Below are 26,614 nucleotides of genomic sequence, written 5' to 3' on the forward strand. Positions count from 1 at the left end.
CATTGAGAAAACCATAATTCAAAAAGACACATGCACCCCAATGTTCATTGCAGCACTATTTACAATAGCCAGGTCATGGAAGCAACCTAAATGCGCATCAACAGATGAATGGATAAAGAAGATGTGGTACATATATACAATAGAATATTACTCAGCCATTAAAAGGAACAAAATTGGGTCATTTATAGAGACGTGGATGGACCTACAGAATGTCATACAGAGTAAAATAAGTCAGAAAGAGAATACCAAATATCATATATTAATGCATATATGTGGAATCTAGAAAAATGGTACAGATGAACTGGTTTGCAAGGCAGAAATAAACACACAGATGTAGAGAACAAATGTATGGACACCAAGGGGGGAAGGGGGGATGGTGGGATGAATTGGGGGACTGGGGGTGACATATATACACTAATATGTATAAAATAGATAACTAATAAGAACTTGCTGTATAAAAAATGAAGTAAAATAAAATTCAAAATAAATAAATAAAACCCAAACTTTCTATAGCCACTTCCACCTGCTAAGGTGGTGAATTAGCTGGCTGAGGTGGAAATACCAACTGGAGCAAACAAGAGGCTAGCCAAAAACTGAAAAGGAAACACTGGGTAAAGAGATGTCCACAGGGAATATTGGTTAGCTCCAACATATTTCTGGGAATCTAGAAGGCCACATGCATGTGCAGAGCTGTGTGCATGCACAAGAACGACCCAAGAAGGCCTAATATTTTACTTATACCCGACCTTGAGGTTCTGCACAAGCATGAGTGAAAGAAGAGTTGTAGACTCTGTCCCAACACACAGAGTGTCTCAGCAAAGGCGAGGAGATACATTCGCTCAAGGCAGTTAAGAAATTCTATGCCTAATCATCAGCTGACCACTAAGCTAACTGAACACAGTGGCTTCAAAAGACAAAGAATAAAGACTTTATAAAATTCATTCAGAAAAGTCACTAAACAAAAAAACAACCATGAATAGCAACAACAATGAACCCTTGAGCATGGGAGAAATCTGAACTCCAAAGTTTCAACACTCTATTATTTAAAATATCCAGTTTCCAACCACACACACAAAAATTATGAAACATGCAAAGAAACAGGAAAGTATGACCATTCATAGGGGAAAAGAAAGGCAGACAATAGAAACTGTCTCTGAGAAAGCCCGGTGTTGTACCTAATAAAGACTTTATTTTTTTTAATATTTATTTATTTATTTATTTATTTGGCTGTGCTGGGTCTTAGTTGCAGCACGAGAGTTCTTTGTTGCCATGTGCAGGATTTTCGTTGCGGCATGCGGGATCTTTAGTTGCAGCATGTGGGATCTAGTTCCCTGCCCAGGGATCAAACCCAGGCCCCCTGCATTGGGAGCACGGAGTCTTTTTTTTTTTTTTTTTTTTGTTAGTTAACTTTTTTTTTTAACATCTTTATTGGAGTAGAATTGCTTTACAATGTTGTGTTAGTTTCTGCTTTATAACAAAGTGAATTAGCTATACATATACATATATCCCCATATCTCCTCCCTCTTGCGTCTCCCTCCCACCCTCCCTATCCCACCCCTCTAGGTGGTCACAAAGCACCGAGCTGATCTCCCTGTGCGATGCAGCTGCTTCCCACTAGCTATCTATTTTACATTTGGTAGTGTATATATGTCCATGCCACTCTCTCACTTCGTCCCAGCTTACCCTTCCCCCTCCCCATGACAGAGACAATCTTGAAAGTAGAAAAAGAGAAGCAACTCATCACACGCAACAGATCCTCAATAGATTAGCACCTTAATTCTCACAAAAAATCATAGATGCCAGTCAGCAGTGGAATAACATATACAAAATGCTAGGGGATGGGTGGAAGAACGTCAACCAAGAATTCTATACCTGGCAAAACTATTCTTCAAAAATAAAGATGAAATTAAGACATAACTAGATAAACAAAAAAGGAAGGATTTGTTGCAAGCAAACCTGCCCAACGAGAAATACCAAAGGGCTGAAATGAAAAACAAAAACAAAAAACACTAGACGGTAACACAAATCCACACAAAGAAATAAAGAGCAGCAGTAAAACTAACTAAAATAAGTAAGTATAAAAGACAGTATAAATGTACTTTGTTTATAAATATTTTCTTCTCCTACCTGATTTTTAAAAGAACTGAATAGAGCTATAGTGGTAAACCTGTGTTGATGGGCATACAATGTATAAAGACGTAATTTGTATGACAATAATAGCACAAAGAAGGAGGGAGGGAACAAAGCTATACCATAACAAAGCAAAGCTTTTACATGCTGTTCAAATGATGCTGGTATTAATCTAAACTAGACTGCTTTAGATTAAAATGTTAATTGTAACTCCCAGGGCAACACTAAGAAAATACGGAAAATACGTGTGGGCGCACGTGCACATGTGCACACATACACACGCAATGGGAATTAAGATAGTGCACTAGAAAATAACTATTTAACAATAAAAAGGCATTAATGGAGGGACAGAGAAATACAAAAGACACAGGATGTAGAAAACAATAGCAAAATGGCAAAGAAAAAAAGCAGAGATTGGCAGAATATGTTATAAAAATTGATCCAACTATATTCTATCTATAAAAGCCGTATTTTAGATTCAAAGACACAAAGAGATCAAAAGTAAAAATATGAAAAAAATATACCATGTGTAATGGGCTGAATTGTGTCTCTCCCAAAATCCGTATGTTGAAGTCCTAAAGCCAGCATCTCAGAATGCGCCAAAATTTGGAGATAGGGTCTTTCAAGATGTAATTAAGTTAAAATGACATCACTAGGATATGCCCTAATCCAGTATGACTGATGTCTTTACAAGAAGAGAAAATTTGGGTTCAGATATATACAGAAGGAAGATGATGTGAAAACACAGGGAATGATAGCCATTGACAAGCCAAGGAGAGAGGCCTGGAACAGTTCCTTCCCTCATGGCCCTCAGAAGAAGTTAACCCTGACAGCACCTTGACCTTAAAGTTCTTAGAGTTCAACGCTCCAGAACTGTGAGAAAATAAATCCCTGTTGCTTAAGACACCCAGTCTATGGAACTTTGTTATGGCAGCCCTAGTAAATAATATATAAAAATGGTAACCAAAAACAGATTGAGAATATCAGAAAAAATAGACTTTGAGGCAAAAATTGTTACTAGAAGCAAATAACATTTTATACATTTATAATACATTTATATAATTATAATAATAGTTATAATAATAATTATATAATAATATATAATAATTATATTATAATAATAGTACATTTTATAATAATAAAGTGGTCCAATTATCAGTAAGACATAACAATTATAAACATATATGTACCTAACAGCAGAGCACCAAAAACATGAAGCAAAACTGACAGAATTGAAGGAAGCAAGAAACAATCCAACAATAAGAGATGGAAACTTAAATATACCATTTTCAATAACAGATATAGCAACTAGGCAGAAAATCAACCAAGAAATAGAAGACTTGAAATGCAAAAATGCAAATCAAAGCCACTTCAGACCCACTATAATAGCTAAAGTAAAAATCATGGGGAATAGCAAGTGTTGACAGGAATGTGAAAAAACTGTAAACCTAATAAATTGCTGGTGGGATTGTAAAATAGTGAAGCTGTTTTAGAAAAAATCTGACAGCTCCTCAAATGTTACACAAAACTTTACCATATATACCAACTAGACCAAACAAACATCTATATAACACTCCACAACATCAGCAGAATACACATTCTTCTCTAGCACACCTGGACCATCCTCCAAGATAGACCAAAAACAAGCCTCAGTAAATGTAAAAGGACTGAAACTACATAATGAGTGTTCTCCAACTACAATGGAATGAAGCAAGAAATTAAAAATAGAAGGGTATTTGGGAAATTCACAAACAGGTGGAAATTAAACAACACATTCCTAAAAACCAATGGATCAAAGAAAAAATCTCAAAGGATATTAGAAAGTGACTTGAGATGACTGAAACAAAACACAACATACCATAACCTATGAGATGAAGCTAAAACCGTTCTTAGAGGGAAATTTATAACTGAAAACACCTATATTAAAAAAGAAAAAGACCTCAAATCAATAACCTAACACTCCTCCTTAAGATACTACAAAAAGAAAAGCAAACTAAACCTAAAACTAGCAAAAGGAAGGAACTATTAAAGATGAAAGTGGAATAAATGAAATATAGAGTATAGGAAACCAATAGAGAAAAACCAATGAAATCCAAAGTTGGTTTGTTGGAAAGATCAACAAAATTAACAAACATTAAGCTAGACTCACCAAGAAAAAAATAAAGAAGACTCATTTACTAAAATCATGAATAAAAGAGAGAATATTTGTACTGACCTTACAGAAATAGAAAGGATTATATGAGAATACTATGAACAATCATATGCCAATAAATTAAATAACCTAAATGAAATGGATAAATTCCTACAAAGATAAAAATTACTGAAACTGACTAAATAATAAATAGAAAAACTGAATAGACATATAACAAGTAGAAAGATTGAATTAATAATCATAAAACTTAACAAAAAAAGCAGCAGCCCAGACTTTTTTAGCTTCATTGGTGAATTCTACCAAATAATTAAAGAATTGGTACCAATTCTTCACCAGTTCTTCCAAAAACTAGAAAAGGAGAAAACAACTCATTCTATGAGGTATCTTTCTGATACCAAAAGCCAAGAAAACCATCACAAAAAAAGAAAATTATGGAGTAATTCTCCTTTTTGAATACAGACCCCAAAATTCTTAGCAATATACAAGCAAACTAAATATAGCAACTTTACCAAGAATTATAAAGCATAACCAAGTGAGATTTTTTCCAAGGATTACAAAATTGGTTCAATATACAAAAATCAATATCAATTGTTTAATCAATGTTAATTAATCAATAATCAAATAACATTAATAGGATAAGTGACACAAACCAATTAATGATCTCAATAGTTGCAGAAATAGCATCTGCCAAAATCCAACACCCTTTCATAATACTAGTGGTGAAAAACTGAATTTTTTGCCCTGAAATCAGGAAAAAGAAAAGGATGTCTGTTCTTGCCACTTCTATTCAACATTGTACTTGGGTTCTTTCTATCCAGGGCAATGAGGCAAGAAAAAGAAATGAAAGGTGTTCATGCTGGAAAGAAAGAAGAAAAACTATCTCTATTCACAGATGACATGACCTTGTATATAGAAAATCCTATAGTAACCACTAAAATATTCTTAGAACTAAAAACACAAGCCCAGCAAGGTTGCAAGATACAGAGCACTATACAGTCATTATGTTAAGCTCTATTGCTCAGTGCTGACCACATTACTTATCAAAATCATTCTCCCAAAAGACAAGACAAGATTTGTTATATTTGTATACTCTTCTTAAAAGCTAAAACATATTCCCCAGTCATCCTTATTCACCATAACACTGCCAGGAATAACAGCATGCTTGGCACTGGGCACTCAATAAACATTTAAGTGAATAAATAAATGAATGAATGAATACTGGCAGCGCCTTATACCCTTAAGGATAAGTATAATACAGTCTCTGGATCCAGACTGAGTTCAGGTCCCAACTCTGCTATTTACTGGCTGTGTGACATAGGGCAAGTTACAGTGTTACTCTACGCCTCTGCTTCCTCCTCAGTAAAATGGGAATAATAAAACTGTTGGGGAAATAAATCAGTTAATATATGCAATGTGCTTAGAACTGTGTTTAGTATAAAGTAAATGTTACCTAAGTTTTATTATGTTTTTAAAGTCACTCTCAATGATTCAACTTTGGAGAATATAAACAGCCTATACAATACAGCATCTACTCCAAGGTCAGCAAGTTCATAGCACTCTCCCAATGTTGCACCTTTATATTATTATTGTTAATAATCACAGCACTCCTTTTCCAGAAACTGTCTCAACCTTCTCAATACCAGTCTCCAGTCAGCCCAAGAGGCAGAAAAGACTAACACTGTTTGCCATTCTGTGTTGCTTCTACTATCATTCTACAAAAACAGAACCAGAACTCAACTTTTGCTCTACAGGCTTGATCTAGTACCCTGCCAATAAATTCGCTCCCCACAAAAAAGAACAGTCCTCTAACTGACTTCTAACTTCTAACAGGCCTACTAGTCATAGAATATTGGATTATTATTTAAATTAAATGTCACATCTCATGTTTGTTCTTCAGATGAGTATTAATAAATGGCCAGATTTACTGCTAATGTCAACTTCTAAGGAATGTCTTTCATTGGGCTTTTTGTCAGTGCCTAGAGCATGCCAAGTTTTGTCCTGCTTCAGGCTTTTGCATTAACTGTTCTCTCCATCTGGAACATCTTGCCCTGGTTAACAGAAGTGTCCCTGCTATCTTTATGAAACTGTTGCATATCCTTATGCAAATTTATCACTATTACTTGTTTATTGTCTGTATATACAACTACAATGTAAATCCCATGGGGCAGGAAACTTGCTGCCTTGTTTATCATTTATTGTATAATCTGGCATAAGAAACAAGTGTGGATGGATGGAAAGATGGATAATGTATGGATGATGGATGAATTCCGTGAGTGCAGATTCAACTTAATTTCTTAGTCCCTAAAGTGAGTATCAATAGGTTTAAAAAATAGAGACCAAAATCATAACTTTAAAGTGAAAATATATTTAGTATATGGCATTTACCATAATGGAAAAGTAAACTAAGCATTTTAGAAGATTTTCTATAAAAATGGATGAAACCAAAGCAGTTTCCTTTTAGCCCTCAATTAACTAGAAAATGAAATCAACCAGAATATCAAAATTTCTAAGCACTTCAGCTAATCAAGATCTTATTTTACCTTGGTGGTATATAATGACTTTAGGCTACGAAAAAATTAAAAAATTGTTCGGCATTATGCCTCATACACATTCTGTGAAGAACCAAAGTGATTTCCCTGGAAATTAAATCTCAGTCACTATGCTTGCTGCCAGTGGTTTACTTATCCTTTAGCTGCAATGATGACATAATAGTTGGGGCCAAATAGATTCCACTGGGAATCAGTTGGTCCATAACTTAGGACAGGTAAAGAGTCACCATTAATTAGCAAATATAGAAGGATGTAATTACTACATTTTATTCTACATAAAATTTTCTGACCCTAGAAAGTACCAAGATGAAGGTGGAAGTGATTAACTTAGCAACAAAAACAAATTGTTCTACTCTACTAATAGAGAACAGAGGTGATTCTAAGACTGTTAAATCCACCTTTAGGAACAGTCAATTGAGTTCACTATTCTACAAGATCCTTCAAAGACAAAATCTAAATTGGGGGAATATCCGTCAACACCAATGGCTCTTTCTCCTCCTATTTCTTTTATATCTTTATCTTAATTATGTTTCTGTTTTTCAGAACATTTTGAAAGCACCAAGTTGTTTTAAAGTATCTAATGAGAATTAAATCAGATCACAATGAAATTTGTCTTCTGGTTTTATTCTATTCTCCTTTGAGATATTCTCCCACTAGTAATTATCAATTATTACAAGTTAAAAGCCCTGGTTTCCCTCATTATGGCTCATGTCATATAAAAATATGACATGTCCACGAATATAACTAAAGATTTCAGTTATATAAAACCAGAGCATCCTCTCAATACACTTATATTTTGCTGAATCTTCTTTAAAAAAAAATAGTGAACCGTGTTTTGTAATGCAGTCAACTTGTATTCAATCCAACCAATAGTATAAAATAATAACAGAAAATAATAGATTATCTAAAATCTTTGCAGTTTTCTTTGGAAGTCATCTGATTTTTCTTTTTTTGTGTGTGTCTTTATCTACCTACTTACTCATCTTAATATTAGTTAAATGTTAATATTCATACATCCCCTGAAATTAAATTGATAGAGCAGTGGGAGGCCTTAGAGAATTAAAGAACTGAAGTTAGAAGGGGATTAAAAATTGGACACAAGTAACTAAAGACTGTCAGGCTGGCATGAGCCTTCAAGACAGGAATGCATTAGGCTCCTCAGGGAAATTCAAATGCAAATTTGTAGTTCCCAAATTTCTTCAACTTTCTGATATTATCCTTTTTTTTTTTTTTTTTCCTCTCCCTACTCCAGTCTCTCAGCTTCTTTGGTCACAGACTGCTGCTTCTCCATCTTTCCACCCTCTATTTACCCTTCAGGATAATCTCAACTTTCAGCCTCCACTTCCTTCCTGTATACAGGATTGTCTTTCCTCACAGATTGGGACATTTGAGACTGTTCTCAAGGTAATTCTTCCGGAGCTGACTTATTAATTAGGTAGAGTGCCTAAGGCCCACAATACTTTAGGGGTACACAAAAATGTTTTAATTTTAATTTATTTTAAAATCAGAAGAAAAAAATGAATATGTAATACCAGTAAACACACAATAATTAGTTATATTCATCTTTATACAAATGCAGTTATAAATATAATTCTTAACATTTTTATGGAGGAAAGGACCCATAAAGGCAAAATTTTCTAGGGCTCACAGAAATCTTAATAGCCCTTGAATTCTTCTGAGTCAGCCCAGCCTTACATCCCTCCCCAGTCAAAACTGGTGCATTCTAGCCTCATGGGTAAGACCCAGACCAGAGGTGACTATAAAGTATTCATTTCAAAATCTGATTTATGGTGATGGTTGCAAAATTCACTAAATTCACTAAAGACTGTTAAACGGTCACCCCTGAAATAGGATGAATTTTATGATATGTAAAATATACCTCAATAAATTGTTAAAGGTATAGATTAAATAGGAAAAGCAAAAACACAGGTGTATCTAAAGACACAAAAGTATCAGATTATTATACTTGTTTGAATTCAAAAGTTTATCCATAAAACTGTGCTATAATAATGAGTTAAAATCTCATCTAGCCTAAATATGAACAATCTACAAACAAGGAAAAAAAGGTGAAATAAAAAATGCCGAAACATTCTATATGTGAAAATAATTATAGAAGTTTGGTGCTAAAAAACCTAACTCATTGTAGTAGTAATTAGGGGAGCCTGGTTGCAATTAAGTACAGGAAGGATATTAAAACTTTCAAAAGATATTTCTGTAAGCCACAACAGAAGAACACGAGCAACAGAAAAACTGGAACCACATCCAAACCCACTTCCTTGTTATTTACCAATATCATGTAAAGAATACTGTTTAGATGCTGACATCAGACAATCTTCAGTTGACAACTTTAAATCATATTAAGACTAAGAAAAAAAAATCAAAGAATTTTATGACAAGGGTTAAAAGTTTATAGCCTTGAAACTACAAAAAACTTGGTGCCCACTACAAACCACATCCTGACAACTGTCATGTCTCTACGGTGAAATGGTTTTGTTGTGGTTGAGGCAATCATTTCTGAGTTAATTATTAGCTACTATTCAAATCAAGTGCAATTTGTCTATTGTACATTACATCACTTCTAAGAGAGGGGGTACAAAATTTCATTTTTAGCAACTGATACTGAATGTTATAATCATTCATTGGTCATCCTATGCAATGCAATCAAAATGAGTAAAAACTATGTTTTTTACCACTGCATGAAACGGCAGTCATTTTCCAGGCAGCTGAAATTAAGTTCAAATGTTATCTGCTTAATGCAAGTGAACATTTATATAAAAAAAAGAAAATGAATACATTTTTTAAAAGGTGAAGTTTCCTATTACGTTACTTTGAAAAGTATCTAGAAATAGCACTTCCCATTTACATAAAGCAGATTTTAATCATTTTGTGGTTTGGTTTTTAGATCTAAAATCTACAAATGTTATCTTAAGTTGACAAACTAAGTGAAGTTAGTCAAGATTTCTCTAATATGAAAAGTTATAATAATTATGATAAAATCATGTCAATAACCATCTTTTTAATCTCAGCATATTTCTAACATTGTGAAATATTTTTTCAATAACCTAATAAAATTAATGCTACTCATCAGTAGAATACTTTCTAATAGACAAAGAATTTGCCATATCCTTTGTTGCACTAGAACTTCAAAACAACCCAGTATGTTAGTATAGTGAACATTTGTTGATTGGCTCCCCATCATCCTTTTCCCCTTCCTCTGGCCAAAAAATAACTCCACCATTCTTCAAGGAAATCACCTCTCCCCAGTCAAAGCCATGTGGTTTGGGTGGAGTTAACCCTGTCCCTTGTATCAGGAATGGCTTAAGCCAATCAATATACTTTATCTTTCAGGTCTCATTAATTGGTTCAGGAATAGTTCACTTAACCCAGTCACTCAACAGTCACAGTCTTGTGTTCTGGGACTTCTAGGAAAGGGCACTTCCTTTTTCTTCCATGGGAACTACTGAAAAATTCAGAAACTTTCCTGGGTGGTACAGTGGAAGGATGTAAGATCTGGAACAAGAATTGTTAAAACTTTAGCTCTTCACAATGAAGAATGGAGAAAAGGGGAGAGACCAAGAGAAAGGCAGAAAGCACAGAATAGGAATGAAAACAGGAAAGGAAAGAAAGACAAGCAAAAAAAAAAGACAGAGAAAAGAGATGCCCAAGGCTAGAGAAGCACGCAGGAGAAGAAAAGAGAGAGTCCAGAGCCAAAGAACAGGGCAGAGGCAAAGAATCAAAGAAGAACAGAGCTTAGGCTGTAGTGGGTTCAGAGAATGGAAAGGCTCTTATCACCCATTGTGTTGCACTTCAGGAAGGCTTCAGCATAAATTATTACCTGTACCACTGCCCTTTGAAACTCTCACAGCTCAGAGGTCATTCTGAATGTGGCAACTGTAGCAAGTATCCAAGGAGACATAGTCTTTGGTTGAAAGACCATCACCTAACAGAAATTATAAACAGAAGCCTTAAAAAGTTAAAATCCAGATTCCTAAGCGTGATATATGAGGCTCAACCACATTCTGCAACCCCGTTAGGGAACCACAGGGAACTATATATCACCTCCAACTTTCCCATACAAGTTGGCTGCCTCTACTAGTAAACTCGGAACAGCTGTGTCACCTCCCACCCCAAGCTACCTAGCACAGAGCCTGGGATACAGTTCATGCTCAGTGGATTAGAGCTGAAACAAAAAATCCAGTCATCCCATGACTCCAAACGCTATTTTTTCTCAAAATTCTCATATTTCAACAAAAACACTTGTCCATCAGGTTAAAGTCCATGATGGCTTTCACTCAGTGGATCTAAACATGATTAGATAATGACCCAGAAGAGCCCACTTTGTTGCACTCTCTTACTGTAGCTCTTGGCATGCTTTTGGGAGGTGGGGGCAGTCTTCCTATGTGTTTCCTTATTACTGAGTGCTCTTTTGCTTCCCCTGCCTCTTACCCAATTTGCCTTCTCCCCTTTAGCTTCACCACAAGAAAGCTGGAGCTTGCCAGTCCCTCAATGTCAAAGCTTTTCCTTCATTAAGCAGGGGAAAGAGAATGATTCAGGATGTCAGAAACCAGAGGTCTTGCTGTGACTCTGCTGCTCAAGTAGGTCAACCTCTCTTAGCCTCAGTTTTCTTATAAGTAAAATGAGAATAGAAATACCTGATCTACCTACATACCTCCAATGATAATTATGAGAGCAAAATAAAATAGTAGATGTGTAAGCGCAAAGCTCTAAAATAAGGCATAACAGATTTTTATTGTTAAAAGGTAGTTAATGACAATGGCCAAGATATAGAAACAACGTAACTGTCCATCAATGGATGGAGAGATAAAGAAAATGTGGTATGTACATACACTGGAATATTATTCATTCATAAAAAAGAAGGAAATCTTGCCATCTGCGACAACATAGATGGATCTTGAGGGCATTATGCTAAGTGAAATAAGTCAGACAGAGAAAGACAAGTACCACGTGATCTCACTTATATATAAAATCTAAAATTTTTTGAAATTTTTATTTAAAAACTATACCAAATTCATAGCTACAGAGTACAGATTGGTGGTTGCCAGAGGTGAGGGATAGGGAATGGCCAAAATGGGTGAAGGGCGTCAAAAGGTATAAACTTGCAATAATAAAATAAATGTCATGGGGATGTAATGTACAGCATGGTGACTACAGTTAGTAACACTATTCACATATTTGATAGTTGCTAAAAGAGTAGATCTTAAAAGTTATCACAAGAAAAAAAATTTTTGTAACTATATATGGTGATGGATGTTAACTAGACTTATTGAGGTGACCATTTTACAATACACACAAATACCAGATCATTATGTTTACACCTGAAACTAATATAATGTTGTATGTCAATTATAAAAAGGTAGCTAATGAGCCTTAAATACACTAATAATTTTAGCTACCTTTGACCGGGTTAGCTACAGCACAATAGGTTAAATCACTGCTACCATGTTTGGCAAAAGCAAATCATTTCATCATTAGTTGTTTATCAAGGACTTATCCTAAGTCGATGATTTTCTACTTTTTTCTATTTTTCCCTAAGCAAGTTTAAGGGTTATGAGGCATACCCATTGCTAACACTGATTCTCTGATTGATCTCCAAAGATTGTTAGACCTGCTATTTGACAAATATTGGGCTGGGCTTTGAGGATACCGCTATAAGCAAGAACAAACATTATTCCTGCACACATGGAATTTACAGCCTCACGGAGCAACATGAACAACAAATATAGACACACACCCAAAGTGTGCATGAGTTTGCATTTACTGTACCCTCACTTTGAAACAGCCCTACCAGTGATTCCACCCACCTCCATGCCCACCCCCATGGAACCACACACCTCCAGATTGTGAATCACTGTGTTAGGTGCTAGAAGAGAATTCAACTCTATAATACTCTACAAGAGAATTTTTTCCAAAGCTAATTAATTCGTCATTGACAAATTATAAGAAAAGCAGTCTAGGTAGAGATCTGAAGACCTAAGCAGAGCCCCAAATACAGGACCAGCTACATAATTTGTAAGTACTAGTGCAAAATGAAAAATGTAGGGCCTCTCATTCAAAAAATATTAAGAATTTCAAGGCAGTGACAGCAGAGCATTTAAATTAAGCCTAGTGCCTTCTGTGACTGCATAGGTCACACACCTATGAAATCTTCACGGCTTCCATATTTACTGGATGTGCAATTTTACCCAGTCACTTAACCTACCTCGGGTTCCTTACAGCTATAAAATTAGCGGAGGAAGGAAAAAACTTTCAGCTTCTTCCCAGACCTGACATCTGCTTCTCTGTTAAGAAGAGAGATCATTCATTTGGAGAGAGTTCTTTCACCCTTTTATTATAACCATTAAAACTCTGACTGTGACTCAAAGCTAGTGTTGAAAACTCATAAATAGTATTTCACCTTCAATCATATTAATGTTGTTTTACTTCTATGCACTACCTTAATTTTGTCTAAAAAAAAAAAATCTCCAAAGCAGAGTTCCAAGATTACTGTTTTCCCATGTATGCCATTTAAATCTGAAATTCCCAACTGAGGTCTTTGTCTATGAAGTAATATTTCCCACAGTAAAATGTCTCCTTGCACAAGTTAGATATTTTCTTTTTTTCCCCTCCTTGAAAAATTACCTATTCAAAATCAACTTCCACATATGGTACAGCATCTAGGTCTGATCCAGTGAAAAGGAGGCAAAGTGTCAACCTGGGAGTGAGTTAACCCTTTTATTCCACCAGCTTAGTATTTAGCATAACATAACTGACAGCTATCTAAACCAAGGGTTCTTAATCTGGAGCTTATGGAAAGAACTTTGGGAAGTAATTAACTTGAATGGAAAAAAAAAATTATATCTTTATTTTCATCAACCTCTAACTAAAATTTAGCATTTTTTTCAATTATGAATGTAGACAACAAATCACAGGAGTATTAGCAGTACCTAAGTATGACCTGATCACCAGTAAATATTCTACATATTTTCTTACATTATACTTGCAGATATCTCAAAACATCATTTATGCTCAACACTACCTCAAAATTGCAACAGTTATTGAATCCACTAACAGATATCCTGTTTTAATGTATTAATAAAACATCATATGTACTATTATAACACAAAATTGGTTTTTACATTGAAATAATGTAATCTCTCTGTAATCCTAAGTATCTCATTCTATGCATTTAAAAACATAATTCTGAGGAAAGGTCCACAGACTTCACCAGATCACCCAAAGGGTCCATAGCACAAAAAAGATGAATAAACTCTGGTAAAAAGAAGTTACAGAGCTCACATGACAATGAAATAGAAACAACTGTACTCCTGTCTCAAAAACAGTAATAGACCTATTCTAATAAAAACAGTCTTTAAAATTCTGGTTCAACAGCAATGTCTACGTTATAACAAAATCTTCGTGGTCCATTTATTTTAATATGACAATATCAGGGACACCAAAACAGAACAGCTTTTGCTGTTGTTGTTTTGTTTTTTTTGGGGGGTGGGGGAAATTCTGTTGTTTTGTTTTTTGTTTTTGCACATGTGACCACAGGATTTGATATGAAAAACTGTAACACAGATACATGTTTTTATGCCACTATCTAAAATGTTATTTGGATTGGTACCTGGGATGACAGTAGGTTACAATCAATGAACAGTCCTTTTCCGGTTTTATATCTTTGTATCAATCCAGCCATAATGGCTCCATATGCATAAAGGCCAGTGGCAAGATCAGTCATGGCCACTCCTGGACGAACTGGATCTCCAACCTGATTTGAGGGTTAGGTTGAGAAAAACAGAGAAACTGAAAATTAAAACCATCATATGAGTTCACAAATATCCTAAGGTCAAATAAAAGAAAGAATTGTATATCATGTGCACACACACATACACACATAAGATATACAACAAATTGCTGTTGTGGATATCTGTTGGTGGTAAGGATATATTTACATTTGTTGTATGTTTATTATTTTTCTGAACCCACCTCCTACCAACCAAACTAAACCAAACCAAATGAAATAAAAGATTTTTAAAAACATGTCTGAAGTTCCTTCTTAATATATTTTACATTATTTATACCAAAAAAAGTAAATAATTGAATTTGAATTTAAATGAGTTAACCTGTTGGAGAGGAAAGAGTTAAAGAAGTATTTTTTTTCTTGTTGGGTTAGGAGGTTCTCCCAGGAAAGAAGAGGGCAGAAGACCTGGTCTAATCTCCTTATAAGCATGCTAATAACTGGCAAATACACTAATGGTATTTGCTTTATAAAAAAAACCAAACAGACAGTATTTATCTATAAAAGGCTTTTAGCAGGATACTCCTGCTTTAGAATTACTATGGTAAAGAAACCTAGCATCTATAGATTTATGGGGCATAAGGCATGAGCTATGCAACTATATGGGTATAAAATGGAAATGTTCCAATAGCCCATCAGTTTCATGTAATATGAGGTAACCCATGTACTCCATTTGAGATCTTATCTACTGCTCTGGGGTTGAGAATTTTGTTATTGTGAGAAGAAAGGCATGGGGGGCCTCTCTCAATGTCCAGGAGCTCCTTCTGCTTCTCCTGTGCCTTTTGATTGCTTGAATCCTTAAAATTACAAGTAAAGCTTGATACCGATTCATGTCGGTCTTATTGACAATCCAATCCTTGACCCATATGTAAAGATATTAGAACAGTACCAGGGAAACAATAAGTGCCCTATAAAAATTAGCTATCAAATTTTTCATCAACATTATTATTAATCATTGTTGTATCAGATAGTTCCTATTTTTCACTACCTTGAATTCTGCCAAGTCTTTCATTGCACATAATGCCTAAAAAACCTATATTTCACCTAGTTTATATATTCATTCATTCACTTCCTTATTCATTAATTCCAGCTGTTGTTCAGTCATTTTCAGAAGCTAATTTTTCCTTTTCTGAAGCCCATACATAAACTATGTTAATCATCGTACAAGACAGCTAAATTTGTTTAAAGCAAGTAAGTGAGACTGTAGAGCAACTAAACTTTCTGTCCCTGCTTTTCAATACAATTTCAAGGAAGATATTGCCATAAATATTGGAAACTTCTGAGGGCCTTCTAACTATTATTATTGGCAAAACTTGTAGTGGCGTGAATCCATAAATTTAAAATTAATACTGTCATTTGGACTTAAGATTATTTAATGTATTAAAAGTGAGAGGTAAGTTCAAATTTAAGTTTATAGACATCATCTGCTTTCTTACTATAATATTAATATAATCACATTTCTTGAGAAGTTTTCTATACTTCTCAGACCAGTAGGAACAAATCATATAATAAATCCTTTATATTACATTTTAAATCTCCTGAAAAGCGGAGACTATACCCAATATTCTAAAAATATCAATACATTATCCAGAATAATAGCATGATATGTATGAACATTAAATAAATATTGTCATCCATATATGAGACAACACTGTCACTGTTAAAAATGACCATTTGTGCCAAATAAGTTTAGTGAAATACTAATTTAAAGAGGCTTGCTAACACACTTTAGATTCAAAGATATAAATAGGCTGAAAATAAAAGCACGAGAAAGGATATAGCATGCAAACAGCAGCCATAAGAATGCTGGAGTGGCTGTACTAATATCAGACAAATAAACTTAAAACAAAAAAAGCTCTAGAGAAAAAGAGAGAGATTTTATAATGGAAAAGGGTCAATGCATCAGGAAGATATAACAATTAAAAGCATACATGCACCCCAAAATTGAACCACCAAAATACAAAAAGCAAAAGTGACAGATGTGAAGGGAGAAATAACCCTTCCTGAATAACAGTAGGGATGTCAATACTGAAATATGAATACTGAGCAGCACAACCAGATAGAGGATCAAAAAAGAAATAAAAAATTTAAACAACACCATAAACTAAGTATACCTAATAGATATAAAATGCACATTCTCAAGTGCATATGGAACATTCTCTAAGACAGACCATATCCTAGGCCAGAAAACAAGCTAAGATAAATTTTAAATGAGTGAGTTCATACAAAACATGTTCTCAGATCACAATGAAATGAAATTAGAATCAATAATGGGCATATTTGAGAAACTCAAAAATATGTGGACAGTAAACAACGTACTCCCAAAACACCAATGAGTAACAGAGGAAATTATATAAGAAATTAGAAAATATCTCAAGATGAATGAAAATAGGGGCACAACATACCAATATTTATGGATGCAGCTAAAGCAGTATTTGAGAGAAATTTAGAACTGTAAATACCTATATTAAAAAAGAACAAAGATCTCAAATCAATTACCTAGCCTTCCACCTTAAGACACTGAAAACAAGAAGAGTAAACTAAACCCAAAGCAAGCAAAAGGAAGGAAATACATATTGGAGCAAAAAATAATGAAATGCAGAATAGAATTCCAATAGAGAAAATCAACAAAACAAAAAGTTGGCTCTTTGAAAAGATCAGTAAAACTGACCAACTTTTAACTGAACTGTCCAGGAAAAAGAAAAGAGAAGCATTCAAATTACTAACATCAGGAATGAAAGAAGGAACATCACTAACAACCTTGCAGAAATAAAAAGTATTACATGGGAATACAATGAAAAATTGTATACCAACAACTTTGATAATCTATATGAAATGGACAAATTCCTAAAAAGACATAAACTACTGAAACTGACTAAAGAATAAATAGAAAAACTGAACAGACATATAACAACGAGAGAAAATGAATTAGTAATTGAACTTCCAACAACAACAAAAAGCTTTTTTTAGCTTTGCTAGTGAATTCCACCTCTTTACAAATACTTCTGAAACCTGGAAGAGAAGAAACACTTCTCAACTCATTCTATAAGGCCAGTAAAAACTGAGGTCAAGCCACACAAAAACATCAAAAGAAAATAAAGCTATAGACCAACATCTCTGATGAATGCGAACACACACCAAAAAATCCCAACAAAATACTAATAAATTGAATCCAGCAACATATAAAAATGATTATACACCATGACAAATCAGGATTTTTCTCAGGAATGGAAGGTTAGTTTAACACTTTAATATCAATCAACATAAGCATATGATAAAACTCAACACACTTCATGATAAAATACTCAACACCAACACACTAGGAGTAGAAGTGAAATTCTTCAATCTCATAAAGGGCAAATGTGAAAAAACAAAAAAACAAAAAAACAGCTAACTTCATAGTTAAAGGTGAAAGACTGAATGTTTGGCCCCATTAGGAACAAGACAAGGATGTCTGCTCTCATCACTCCAATTAAACATTATACTGGAGGTTTTAACCAGTGTAATTAGGAAAGAAATATAAATAAAAGGCTGGAAAGAAATAAATAAGACTATCTTTATTTGCAGGTGACATAATTTTGTATATAGAAAATTCTAAGAAATCCACCAAAAAAACTGTTAGAACTAATAAGTGAGTTTAGCAAGTTTGCAAGATACAAGGCATTATACAAAAATCAATCTTATTTCTACACAATAACAATAAATAAACCAAAAATGAAATTAAGAAGCAATTTCATTTATAATAGCATCAAGAAGAATAAAGTACTGAGGAATAAATTTAACAAAAGAAGTATAAACTTAAACTCTGAAAACTACAAAATATTGTTGAAAGAAATTAAAGAAGATCTAAATAAATGGAAAGATATCCCGTTGTCATGACTCAAAAGACTTAAAATTGTTAATACTGCAATACTCCCAAATTGATCTACAGATTCCGTACAGTTTCACCTGTTGAAATCCCAGGTGCCTTTTTTTGCAGAAATAAAATCTGATCCTAAAATTCATATGGAAATTCCAGGGACAAAGAATAGCCAAAACAATCTAGAAAAAGAAGAACAAAGGTGGAGGACACATACTTCCCAAATTTAAAACTTACTACAAAGCTACTGTAAACAAGGCAGCATGGATGGCACAAGGCAGATATACAGACTATGGAAATTCTCACCTTCAATTCAGTTTTGACAAGCATACCAAGATAATTCAATGGGGAAGGAATAGTCCTCAAAAATTGGTGAAAAGAATGCAAAAGAATGAAGCTGGACTCCCTCCTCACACTATATACAAAATTAACTCTAAATGGACCATAGACCTAAACATAAGAGCTAAAACTATAAAACAAAAGAAAATATAGGAGTAAATCCTCATGATCTTCAATTTGGCATTGATTTCTTAGATATGACACCTAATAGCAACAAAAGAAAAGATAAATGGTACATCACGAAAATAAAGATCACATGTGTTTCAAAGTAAATGATCAAGGAAATGAATAGATAAAAAATGGGAGAAAGTTTTTGCAAATCACATATCTGATAAGGAACTTATAAACAGAATTTATAAAGAATACTTACAACTCAATAAGAAGACAAATAACCATTTTTTAAATGGGCAAAGAATTGAATAGACATTTCTCCACAGAAGATCTACAAATGGTCATTAAGCACATGAAAAGATGTTCAGCATCGTTAGCCATCAGGGAGATGCAAATGAAAACCACAACGTGCTTATAACTCAAAACAATAAAGACAACCCAATTAAAAAATAAGCAGAGGGTTTAAATACACATTTCTCCAAAGAAGATATACCAATGGCTAATAAGCACATTGAAAGATGCTCAACATGATTAGTCACCGGGGAAATGCAAATCAAAACCACAACAAGATACCACATCACACCCACTAGAATGGCTATCATGAAAAAGAGAAATAATAACAAGTGTTAGCAGGGATGTGAAAAAAATCGAAACTCATATGCCACTAGTAGGATTGTAAAATGGTGTAGTCACTGTGGAAAAAGACTGGCAGTTCCTCAAAAACTTAGATATAGAGTTACCATATGACCCAGAAACTTCACTTCTAGGTAAATACCCAAGAGTATGAAAACATATGTTCTCCCAAGAAACATATGCACAAATTTCCATAGCAGCATTATTCACAATATCCTAAGAGTGGAAGAAACCCAAATGTCCATCAACTGGTAAATGGATAAATAAAGTGTGGTACAGCCAGATGACGGGATATTTCAGGCAATAAAAACAAAGTACTAATACATACTACAACATGGAAGAATTCTGAAAACAGTATGCTAAGAGAAAGAAACCAGTCACAAAATGTCACATATTATATGATATCATTTTTATGAAACATCCATAATAGGCAAAACCACAGAGAGAAGAAGTAGAACTGGGGGCTAGGGGCAAGTAGGAATAGGGAGTACTGCTAATGGGCCTGGGGTTTCTTCTGGGGATGATGAAAATGTTCTAAAGTTGATTGCACACCTCTGTGAATATACTAAAAAGCACTGAATTGTACACTTTAAATGGGTGAATTATATGGTATATGAATTATATCTCCATAAAGTGGTTTTATTTTTTAAATACCATTATAATGCTGGTAATTAAAGCAGAGAAATAGAAATAAATAAAAATAAATTTAAAAAATCTTTTTAAAGGCCTGCTAAAGAACATGTATTTAGTGGGAACTCTAGAAGTTACATTTCATTCAAGGCTGCTTGGTAGCGATAATTAAAGAAGATGTACCATTTGTATTCTATTGTAAGTCAAGAGATGACTATGCTCATACTTTGGAAATGCCTCATAATCATATTCCTGTCATCTAAGAATTGTCAGCATGCCAGAGGAATAAGAAAGTGAAAATAAATTACCATTTAGGAAGCAGAAAATCCCACAGAGAACCACATTGTGGCTGTGAAGTGACTAGGTATTCCCAGGTGCAATCAGGCAGAATCAGAGAAGGGGCTGTGTGTACTCATGGAATCAAACTCCCCTTCCACATCTGGAGCTCCATAGGAGCCCTAATGCCATGACAGTACTAACCAATGTGCCTCTTCTCCTCAAATCTGGGATAAATGGGGTGGTACTTTTTATGTCAATGGGTATAGGAATTCATCATTCACAATCTTTAGTAAAAATATATTTGAGGAAAAATGGGTAACTAACTGACCTTGTTAAGCAATATGCCCTAGAATCTCATCATAATTTGTTGGAAGAAGTGGATTTAAACTTATAAGTAGACTTTTGGAAATGAAGTAAAATTTTTATTTTATTAAATTTTAATTGTAGAAATCAATAGTAGAATGTTTTTTTTCATGGTCACTTAGAAACTGCTTTAAGTGTATTCGGTTCTTTTGATAAGTTAATGTAACCTTTTTGTAAGAGCAATTTATGATGATTTTCCTATAAAACTAAAACGAGTGTGCCTCTCATCAACAAAAGTACAAGAAAAAGAAGATTCTACTTAAGAGTTAAGAGAGTTATAGTTAGAGGACAAAGTATAATATAAAAATATTGAGTCTTCCCGATCATTCACTTTACATATTCATTTGTGTATCTCTCCATTCTCACTGTTTCAATGTTATTTTCATATATTTTCTCATCCCCTATTCATTCATGTATTCAAAAACTCATTACAGGTAAAACCTGAACATTAGTGGAAAAAGTAGGGAAGTCTGAATAAAATGTGGAGTTTAGTTAATAGTATCATACCAGTGTTAACTTCTTAGTTTTGATCATTGTACTATGATTTTGTAAAGTGTTAACAGTAGAGGAAATTGGATGAAGGGTATAGGAACTTTCTGTACTATGTTTGCAACTTTTCTGTAAGTACAAAATTGTTTTAAAATTTTAAAGTTGATAAGTAGAACCTGAATTAGTTCTTTAAAAAATAAAGTTTGACAATTTCAAAATGGTTTTTATCTTTAGAAAATTATGCAATCTAGAGAAGAAGGGGAAAAAAATAGGTAACCACCTATAAAGGTGTTCATTTGTTTCCTTTATATCACAATCTCCTAAATTATAAAATTAAGAATTTAAAAAGATTATTTCCCAAACACAATTTAAGACTGTTTTAACATTTCATTCATTTCTCCATATCTATTCTCACTACTTTCAGAGTTTGCCAAATGAAAAAGAAAAATGATGTGTTTTTCTAAAGTTATTCCTTAAAACCTTGTCTGGTTAAAAAGTACATAAGAAACTTTAAATCAGTTCTGACACACGTTCAATAAAGAGGCATGAATTTGGAAAGTCACCAAGAATTTTTCTCCTTAGTCATATTACTCAACCTAATCACTTCATAAAACAACAAAAAATGTTAAAACTTTTTTAAAGTAGTTGGCTTCATTATTGTTAAATAAAAAGTTATTGTTAAATATGTCCATGTTTCTATGTCATATTTTTATTTCAAAATGAGGCATTCGTTATACAAATGTAATCGACAGAAAATTTTGTTTTTACTCTAGGGCACATGAACTTTTTAATGATCTACTTTCCAAAATATGAATTCTTCTACTATTTACTAACTGCATAACCTTTGGCAAGTTCTTAGCCTTTGTTAGTTTTTTGTCCATTGTAAAATCTTGCTAATAACAAAATCTACCTCATCAGTTGGTATGAAGATTAAATAAGAAAAGGTGTATAAAAAACCTTTTTATGAACGTAAAAGGCTGCACAAATGTGACTTTTTTAAGACACTTGGTGTAGTGCTCTAGAAGACCCATCAGAAAGATTTGACAGGGGCTCAGGGGAGAGAGCCAAGATGGGAACCTCAATCAAGGACAGAGGAAAGAGGGAACGGATGTATTCAAGAGATACTTAGAAATTTGAATTCATAGACTTGGATTATTGATTGGGTGATGGAGGGGTTAAATTAAATCAATTGGGGGGAAAATCAATAGGAAATTAAGCTTCTTAATATGACAGTAATATTTTGATTATGAAAGCCACCATAAGTATGACTTGCAGCCCTAGTTAGGAAAAGTATCTTTAGTAGAAATAGAGCAGCACAGAGAACAAAAAGTGGTATATTCAGATCAAACAAGGGTTTTAGTGACTAGGAAGAACACAGTCACCACAGTGACTGCCTTCACACTGTATGAGCACAGACTCTGGAACTACACAGTATCTGAACCTTCTGTTCCAAGCACAAAATCTACTTGAGCCATTCACTGATGCTAAAGAATATGCTTTTAGCACAGTCACATACAAATTTTCACAGAGTAACATTTCCCCTACGTGAAGGAAGCTCTGTTGAATGGCTAAAACACGGAACTCAAAGCTGTAAATTCTACTAGTAGGTGCCTTCACTTTTTCACCTATAAATAGGCATAACAAAATCTATCACCTATGTGCCTCAGTGACATTATGGAGTCCTCCAACCTAAATCACATATTTTTAGAACTTGAAAGGATCCTATAGTTAAGTCCCCGTATCAATGGAGGCAGAGAAGCAGGAAAGTATACAGTTGTTAAGAGATCAGTCTCTGCTATTTACTGGCAAACAGATCCCTGGTAAGACAGAGAAAAGAGAGTTAGCATTGTAATGCACTTCATTTAGGCTAATAGTGTTGCACAATACCAACAAGAGAAAGTCTTTAGAATGTTCACCTAGAGCCTGGAAGAGGAAGATCATTTTTCTTAATCACATCCTGAAAGGCTCAAAGTTCCACCCCATCTCCCAGCCACACACCTTCTCAGCCTCGACAGAGCACAAGTCAGAAGCCACAAACACAAGAAATTAGGATGCCGGAAGGAGGGAAGTAAAGAAAGATTTAAGAAGATGAGGGAGAGAAGAGTCCATCCTCCTGATGCACCTGCCACCCCAGATAGGCAACTCAAGAGAAAATGTAACAAATTGACTTGTGCCATTCTCTGGATCCCACGTGGATGCTTGCTGACCTAATATTAAGAATTTCTTTCTAATAATAAATTAAAACTTTCTACCCTTCCAAACATTAAAGGTACAACTTAGAGGTATCGGACTTACAGAAGGCAAAATTCTATACTGCACTTTAAAACCAGTACCTAACTTTTTGCACAACCCTTAGGAGCAAGCAATCCTTGTTATAGATGAGGAACAGCAAGGTTACCTAAATACCGTAAGATGTTACAAGCGTTTAGCAGTAAGTCGGAAGGAGACCCCAAGTGACCCTGAGTCCACTGCCTCTACCACATTACTGGATTCAATTACCTTCCTTAAGGTTTCATGACCAGGTCTGGATACTTAACTATTTTGTATTTAGTAAACCAGTAAGAAGCTAGCTTCGGGTCTCCTGCATGTTCATAATGTCATGTACAACTTCATGCTCTTCAAAGTGCTTTAACATATGCTGTTACATTTAACTCTCAATAAGAATTCTGTAAGTACCAATCGTATCTCCATCTTACAGATTATGAAAGAAAGATTTAGATGATAAATTAACTTGTCAAAGTCACAGAGAGCAAATGGTACAACTAGAACTGGAACTCAGAAATTCTGACCCCAAAGCTTCTGATCTTTTCACTACCACCTTGCCTCCATGTATTATTCTAATTCCAACATTCATCATCTCTCCTTTACAGACAATCACTAGAAAGCAAAAATTTTAAATGAGTGAGTTGATTTGTCATTTCTACAACTACAATTAAGAAATAATCAGTTCTGATGTGGGATGGTTTGTTCTACAAAATTTAAGTGAATGGCAAGCAATCAAATGCATCTACAGAAAAATATGCTTTTACCACTCTGAAAAATGTAAACCAAAACCTTTTTCAGAAAATAACTGGAAAAATCCATTCATTGGGAGCCTGCTGAATTAAAAAGGTAGACAAAACTGGGAATTCCCTGGCGGTCCAGTGGTTAAGACTTCCACTGCATGGAACACAGGTTCGATCCCTGGTAAGGGAAATAAGATCACCCATGCTGCGCAGCACGGCCAAAAACAACAACAGCAACAGCAACATCATAAATAAATAAATATACAAATTTATTTAAAAATTTAAAAAAATTTTAAAGTAGACAAAACTACAAATTTTCAAAGATCCCTTAATATGCCAAACATACTATTTTCTTGTCCAGAGATTAAATACCATCTAGATTATTCTGAGTTAGCTCCCACAGTGAGATGCCCAAAATATCATCTAGCCTGGCTGTCCTCTTGAGTTTAAATAGGGTTAGACTGAGAGAAAATGGAATGGAGGGTTGGGGAATTGTGATATTTTAAGGGATGGCCTAAGAAACTATTTGAAAAGTTGTTTTGCTTCTTTCCATGTTGTTCTTCAAGAAAAAGTTTCCTAGTTATAGTTTCTGTGCTACAGCTTTCAGTGCTAGCGGAGCAGAGAAAAGCAAAAACAAATCTAAACTAAACATCAATGTCTCTAATTTCTGAAACAAAACAACTTTCACACCCACTAAGATCGGCATATAGTCAATCCTATATTTAACAGGCCTCCTCTGAACTCACTCTTACATATTCCAGAAGTAGCTCCAGACCTTTATAAGAGTTGTCTGTTTCTGGTATGATTTAGGTAAGCCATACCTAGAAGCAACAAAACAGATGAACTCTTGAGGATGTTCCCTATCCTATAATTTTACCTATTTCATTTAATTTTCATTTCTCATCAATAAATGATGTCTCAAAGAACTACACTATGGATTTTGAATGCAATTACTTTTGAATGAAAAATCTTTCTACACCAGTGTTACAAGTTATCCAATACAGTGCTTCCTGAACCCTCCAAGATAAACTGGATAGAATCACTCTATGTAGTTGTGGTGGCCACATGCATGGAGTTGCCAGAATAAGCCAAATAAATGCAGCAGATGATCTGGTTTAAAAAATTATTTTAGTCTTATTTAGTTATGACAAAAATTAGATGGAACCAGTGACCTATTAAGGCCAGTCTTGGAACACAATAATAAACCATCAGCGCGTAGGAGAACATTTAACTTTCTCCTGTCTATGGCAGTACATTTGTTTCATCCAAATGGATTATCAAGTCATTAAGATACAAGTTTTAAAAGGTGGAAAACATATCCTTTTTTACTCGCTCAAAATTGCTATCTAATGTATCAGGAGATAGCTTCTCTGTTCCTTTCATTCTGGTTCTCTCTTTGATAATTAGGTTCAGACACTAATAGTAGAAAATGTTTATACTGAGATCATAAAGCTTAGTCCATAACCAATTTTTGCCACAGGCAAAGCCAAGAAAAGATCATTTAAAGCTACAAAAAGTCCATTGTTACTAGCAGATTTCTCCACAAAGTGGAAAGATTGCGCCTAAATCCCACCTGCTCTTTACATAGCATTGCAGCATGTTGAGAGACTGTGACAGATTGTATTTTCCAAAGATGGCTGCAATATCCCCTTCCACATGCCCTTTTAGTACCTTAACATTCCCTGTCCCCATCAACAGGTGGAGTCTAATTCCTTTCTCCTTCATTCTGGGTGCGTTTGTGACATGCTTGTAACCAATAAAATTTTGCAGAAGGGTTACAGCATGACCTCCACAACTATGTCATAGAACATATGTATTGGTGACTTTGCCTTGTTTACTGGAACACTTGTGTTAGTGGAGCCCTGAGCCCCCATATAAACAGTCTGACTGCTCTAAGGCCACATACTGTAAGGAAGCTCACACTAGCCCATGCAGAGAGATAATGTGAAAAAGTCCTGAGATTAGATGGGGAGATGCCTGGCAGCCCCAAGCTGCTCCAGCCCCCACTGTTCATGCTTTGACTGCAATTGCTTGAGAAACCCCAAGCCAGAACCACCCAACTGAGCCCTTCCCAAACTCCTGACCCATGGAAACTATGAGAGTTAATAAAATGACTGCTCTTGTTTTAAGTCACTAAGTTTCAAGGTGATTTGTTACACAATAATTGTTAGCAGAATAGAGATCAAGGCTTACAAATGACCAAGAAGAAAACTGGCCTACAATGCAGAAGGAATACCTGGGTAACAAAAGGATATAAACTACAGTTCTTGTCCCAGT

At 34.5% G+C, this 26,614-nt stretch overlaps 1 protein-coding gene across 15 annotated transcripts in view; it reads right to left on the reverse strand.

The window, feature by feature from the left end:
• The window catches only part of SUGCT (succinyl-CoA:glutarate-CoA transferase), a 789,655-nt gene that overhangs the window by 683,484 nt on the left and 79,557 nt on the right, over window positions 1-26,614 (reverse strand). For all 15 annotated transcript variants that reach the window (XM_082473570.1, XM_082473569.1, XM_082473565.1 and 12 more), the window contains one exon: window positions 14,456-14,599. In XM_082473570.1, the coding sequence (XP_082329696.1) occupies window positions 14,456-14,599 (144 nt within the window). The remainder of the gene's footprint in view (window positions 1-14,455; window positions 14,600-26,614) is intronic.

Source organism: Balaenoptera physalus, assembly GCF_965194825.1.
Source record: "Balaenoptera physalus genome assembly, chromosome: 8".
NCBI lineage: Eukaryota > Metazoa > Chordata > Mammalia > Artiodactyla > Balaenopteridae > Balaenoptera > Balaenoptera physalus.